The sequence below is a fragment of the Atta cephalotes genome, assembly GCF_000143395.1.
Source record: "Atta cephalotes unplaced genomic scaffold scaffold00021, whole genome shotgun sequence".
In the NCBI taxonomy this organism is placed as follows: domain Eukaryota; kingdom Metazoa; phylum Arthropoda; class Insecta; order Hymenoptera; family Formicidae; genus Atta; species Atta cephalotes.
The window spans coordinates 4,739,859-4,746,333 of record NW_012130085.1 but is presented as its reverse complement, the minus strand read 5'-3'; the positions used below and the strand labels follow the sequence as shown (position 1 = coordinate 4,746,333).

Genomic DNA, 6,475 nt, shown 5'->3' with positions numbered 1-6,475 from the left:
AAGAATTGTATTACTATTTCAGTTTTAATGAAATATATTTCAATTTAAATGAAAACTTAATTAATAGCTTTATTATACCTCAGGTCCATACACCTCTAATGCACTGGGATAATATCGTTTATCTTCATGCAATACAACTGCCATAGAAGATCCTTGTTCCACTTGTTCTCGTGACTCATCCTTGTCTTCTTCCATTTCTTCATCCGATCGTTCTCTATCCTCAGTGTCATCACCAATATTGCCATATTCATTTTCATCTTCACTTTCTGACGCCAGATCAGGACCAATATAATTTCCAAACTCATCATATAAATCCGCGTCCATGATATTTACATAAACTTGGGTTTCTTCAGTATCTCTCTATAAAAAGAATATTTCCTATAATACTTGATTTAAACTTCTTAAACTTATTTTTTTCGTTTTAATTTTTATAAAAGTTCTATTAAACATTTTTTCGTAAATGTATGAAATGTAACATAACCTAAGTTAAAAGTATTTCATGTAAATTCACATTTGATATGTATAATTGTTCTCTATATTTTATATTATTATTATTAATATACACATACATTTACAAAATGATAAACATTAATACATTTAATTATACGCGATTTATTTCACCCGGCATAAATTGACATGCATACATTCTGCAATACAATGGACGCGTTCAAGTTGACAAAGTGGCTAGTCTGTTCGCCGAGCAAATAAGCATAATTGGTTGTTACTTATAGATCCAATCTAATTTAACCAATCATACTTAATCTCGGTAAGCACGCCCAGTCACTTTGCAACAGTGAGTGAGCGCTCGCTGCGTTCAGCAGAATGTTTAATTTACAACTGTTGGAAGTTTTCTTCGCGATTGAATTATGCTTTTAGATCAAGAGAAATTGTCCTATCTCAGTAGACAATCATAAAATGGTTGCAAAACTGTTGTTTTGTTGAACGCAACTACTGATGTATTCTTCCAGATTTAAAATGCTAATTTAAAAGAATAAGCGCAATAACAGCGAGCGCTCACTCAATTATTAAGTCTGCTGAATGCGCCCAATAAATGCATTCAGTACTGAGCGGTCAATGAGCTCTTGCATCTAATTGACATATTCTAATAGATTGAAAAATAATAAGCTATTATTCTATATCCAAATCTTAAAACTATTATTATTAAACCTAACTGTCTTAAAGTAGATAATGCAATAATTTTTTTAAAATCATTCTCAAAATTAGCTATAATTCCAGATATAAATATAGTAAGAATTGAAATAAAACTTAAAATCAATCTAACCTCTGTCTCTATTAAAAAATTATTAAATCGAATTATTAAATATACTCCTGCAGTTACTATTAAACAAGCAAGGATTTACTAAATGCTCAGTGAGCTTTTATATCTGTTTGATCTATATTTTTAGTTCTTCATTTAGTTCTTGAGCATTCAGCAGTTGTAGTACTGAATGAACCCAATATATGGAATGGTACAAAATTATCGGAATTGTGAGATTTGTATGAAGAAAACATAAGCCAGTCTCATTAATTCCGATTAAGCTAATCGGTCGATTAAATTTCAGTATTGTCAACTGCAGACTTGAAAACATCCTTTTCTAGCGAGACGCCGAGTATGTATAATTTTTTCGTGATTGAAGAAATACGATTAATAAGGACTCGTGCTGTTATTATCACATCGTTCTTTACAGCTGCCAGATAATTAGTTTTGCAGACTGTATTTCTTGAATTTTGCCGAATGTATATACAACCAGTTACAGAATGATTGCAACACCTTTTTTTCGATGAGTTTCAAAATGCAGCTCAACGAGCGATTGATTTTTATTTATAGATCCATGAGCAAGAATCAATCACTCGGAGAGCAAGCTGCATTCCAAAACCCATCGAAAAAAAAGTGTTGCAATTTTTCTGTGACCGATTATACATGCATATTCACGCATGATACAGTCACAATAGAAGGAATAAGGAATTAGGAATAAGGAATAACGATACCAACTTATCAGAAACCATATATTCCGGTGTATCCAATTTCTGATAGGTTGAAATCTTTATTCTTTATTCCTAATTCCTTATTCCTTCTATTGTGGCTTTTGATTCCGGTCCGCATGAATTCGTTTCCTTATGTCTCATAGTGTGAAAAAACGTAGAAGCGTAATCTATGCAAGCCAATAATATAACTGTTCTCATAGATACAACAGAAAGATTTCTTGTGACATTAACACAATTATGGCGTTTCCGCTCCATGAGACATAAGAAAAGACATGTCAATGGAACGCAATGGAATACTTGCGACTGAACTTCATTCTTCCAATTCCGCATTGCGCATTATGTTCCACACTATGAGTTCACATCATATAAGAGTGCCTACCCATGCAACGGAATAGCGTAAAAGTATAAACAATTTATGACATAGAGAAAAATATTAGAGTACTCTTCGTCTCGAACCCAAGCTTGGGGACTTATTATGTTCTTTAGACGAAGTGAAAATTTAAAAAATGAGCAAACTCACTAGGTGTTAATCAATAAAGTTATAAATATTCTAGTAAATTCGATCATTTGCGTAATTTTCAAGAAATCGTTTCAAGAATCGTAATAAGCCCTCTGGGGCTCGATTGTGTATTTTGAAATGAGGTGAAAATTACAAAAGTGAGCAATGATAATTAGCTATTAACCAATTAAATTATGAATATTTTAATAAATTTGTTCACTTTTGTAATTTTCACTTCATTTCAAGCATAGACTTATGAAATAGACGAAGCATTTATTCGAGAGAAGCTGAAGACAACATTGAAGGACAGCTCTATTCCAAACATAGTTGTTTCTCTCTTTTACAGCGGTGGGGGGGGGGAAGCCAATCAGCTTGATCGTAAGGCCATAACTCTCGAATTCTATCTTCGTTGCTCTCGGTCACTTCCCGCGACTTGTCGCGGCGACCAATCAATTCACCATCAGAAAAGAAGAGAACTACTCCGCGATTATTTTTTCTCTTTCTATCAAATCTTCAGCTTCTCTCATATGAATGCTCCATCTATTTTATAAGTCTATGATTTCAAAATACACCCCTTGGCGGTCGATTCTGTATCTTCAAATAAGGCGAAAATTACAAAAGTGAGCAAATTTACTAGGTGTTGACCAATGAAAATATTAGTATTCTAGTAAGTTCGCTCACTTTTGTAATTTTCATTTCGCTTCAAGATACAGAATCGATCTCCTGATCTCTTTTCCGAGTTGATAAACTTCTGTCCTGTCACTGAACCACAGCTCTGATGCTGACAGCTTTTCTGTGTCTATTTTCTTTAAATTTCTTACAAAAGCCATTTCATGCAGCGAAGCTTCGCTGGCGAAGAACTCCCACTCTGTCGATTTATGCGAAAATGCATAGAAAATGCATTGTGCGAAGCTTCGCTCAAAGTTCAACACTGTCTAACTATGAGTGAAGCAACGCTAACTCTGGCTATAGCTCACTTGATTGGCCAAATATTTCGAAGCATTTTTTGATTAGTCAATTTTTTTAATTGTTTGTTCAATGCTCTTTTATTCACTGCATAGTAGGCATAATAGGAGTAACTTCGCCAGCGAAACTTCCATGAAAAGAAAGGAGGCAATAGCTTTTCAACGCTGAATTTGAATTGTGATACGGAGTGTGACGGAGTCAGGATAAAGTTAGCTTTTCTTTGCTCGCATGAAAAAGCAGCTTTATAGATATATAATTTCCACTGCGCGACAAAAGTTGAACTCAATTCAATTTTTGCCGCGCGGCCGAAGAAATATTATATCATTTCTAGAAGTTTTGCATGGTAATACTTAAGAACATAGAATTATTGGTGCGATAACTTCCGCTGCGTGGTAAGCATTGTCGCGTTCTGTATACGAGAGCCATCAGACGCAGCACGAACGCCCATGCACTCATGTTTTTCCAGATGAGGTGCACATTAATGAGCACTGAAACTAGAAATATTAATATTATTTAATGAATTTTTTGTAATACCTTTGTAAATATATGCACTTTGAATATATAAAGATAATAATTCATACAAGCTATTAATTTTTACAAAAAATATTCAAAGATAATCTTTTTTTTAGGTCGTCACAATGATGTTCCCCCTTAAAAGAATACACCAGAGCTGGGCTTTAGTTGCATATTTCGGCTGATTTTCCTCTTGGTTCTTGCCTAAATGCTGATCGACATTTAGACTGCGCACGGATTGGTGAAATAAGGAGCAGGAACCAAGCTGAAATATGCAACTAAATCCCAGTTCTGGAATACACTAATAACTGGGAACGCTCACTCAACTGTTGAATCCATTGAACACAGCCATTGTTTATGATTTAAGTATAAATTTTTTAAAAAATGTATTAACTAAATTTAAAAAAGCATTTTTTGGAAAAATTTATTCACGAAAATAAATTCACGTTAATAAATGTAATAAATGCTTGATTAAAAAAAAGAGAAATGTATTAAAAAAAGTATCTGTTATACTAAGGCCAATTAGAGGGCTCGATTCATAGCTTCTTTACGTAATCGCGCAAAATTCTTGAAAAGAAACGTATACGATGGTCTAGACAAATATTACGGTATATGTTACATAAAATATACTAGCATTTCTCTAGTTTTTTGTATGTAATACTTTTCAAGAATGGGAACTCAGAAATTTTAAATGAATTTGAAGCACATGGCGAGTATTTCCTTTACTATAAAGGATTTAAAGATCTATTTCTGAAATTTTTTGATTATATTTAAAGAGATACATTTTGAAAAAAATTATTTATGAAAATATCATTAAATGTATGTGCTTAATAAAATAATAGAGGACATACAGTAGATAGAGTTCTAGATTTATAAGAAAAGCGCGACTAGTGTTAAATGTTCTGATTGCATCATTGCAATTAAGTGGCTTAACAATCAATCATAAACTGGTTTTTATTTATTAAAAATAATGCTTAATGTATGATTGGTGGATTTCACAGTCCGGTTTGCAAAGACGTCATTTTTAATACTTTTTCTAGTACTTTTTGGTACCTTTATACTGATATAAATCAGCTTTTCTGATAAATTTAGATGTGCATTCCGTGCATTTCACGCAAGGTATGCATAATGCATTACTTATCCTTGTTTAACATTTTGTGAACAACAAGGATAAATGATGCATCATGCGTAAACGGAATACACCCTTAGATTGGAATTCCATGAGGAGTATTTATCCCATATCGCGTAACCAATTAGAAGCAATCTGCTGTTGTGGTTTCGCGTTTTATTGATTAATAATTAGTAACACGGCGTTATGCCTTCGGCACATCAGCGCGACATGCGATATCCAATGAGTGTACAGCTTTATTGATTTTCATTCTGAAGGTATACTCTCATTGGATATCGCGAATCGTGCGCGACGAACATCGTGCTGGTGTGTTAGAGCCATTACGCGATAAATACGCTTCATAGGACTCCATCGTTAGGGTCTGAGCATTGTCAAAGAATTGTTGTAACACTTACTTAGAAATTTAAGTTGTAGACATAATGGCATATGACGTACGATTTATTGCCGTCTCTTGAAAACGGTAATAAGTTGTATGTCATACGCTTCTGCGTTACTTATGTCTACAATTTAAGTCTAAGTAAGTGTTACGACAATTCTTGTGCCTTTAGAATGCCATCCCATGACGCGTATTTGCGTATTGAAGGATCCGATCAATCAGGAGCTTTGCACAATAAAAGGAACAGAGAACCGAAAACAGAGAATAAGAATTTTAATCTATCAGACATTATATATTGTGGAATACACAGTTTCTAATAGATTGAAATTCTTATTCTCTGTTCCCTTTATTGTACGGAGTCCCTAACATTTACTAGGCTTAAGTTGTAGACGTAAGTAACGCACTAGCTTTCACATATGACGTACAACTTATTGCCGTTTAAGAGACGGCAATAAATCGTATCATATGATTGATTGATTTTTTTATGTCTTATATTTTATGCGTTATGCAAGAGTCTATACTTTCCGCTTAATTTTGTGATTGGCAATCCGTTATCCGCTTAGAGTATATCCATACAAACTTGCAAAGCCGCATATATGCATACAGAAAATTATTCAATTATTTTTGTCATAAAGACAACATAAAATACGATTGGATGATTTTCTTTATGCGATTATACAAGTTTGTGTGGAATGGCTCTTATAGATTCTTGCATAAAACATAAACTAATCAGAATCTTTCCTTTCTTGCCATAGAAAAGAAGAATTTCGATTGGTTGATTCCCTTATGCACTACGCATTATGCAAAAGTCTGTGCTGCGGCCTTTATCCAATCAGATTTCTCCTATCGGATTCATTGGAATACACGGTTCCTGGTAGGTTAAAATCATTATTCTTTATTCCTTATTGCTGCTATTGTGCACAAGGTCTTATATCGATGCTTTTATAACCTCATGATTTATGATAGAGGAAAGTTTCTTTCACATATCCTCAATAGTGGCTGATAG

General features: G+C 33.6%; 1 protein-coding gene across 1 annotated transcript in view; it reads right to left on the bottom strand.

Annotated features, from left to right (window-relative positions):
• Positions 1 to 324, bottom strand: part of LOC105619424 (116 kDa U5 small nuclear ribonucleoprotein component) — a 5,539-nt gene extending 5,215 nt beyond the window's left edge. The window contains exon 1 of the mRNA XM_012200945.1: positions 79 to 324. Within this exon, the coding sequence (XP_012056335.1) occupies positions 79 to 324 (246 nt within the window). The remainder of the gene's footprint in view (positions 1 to 78) is intronic.
• Positions 325 to 6,475: the final 6,151 nt, after the last annotated feature.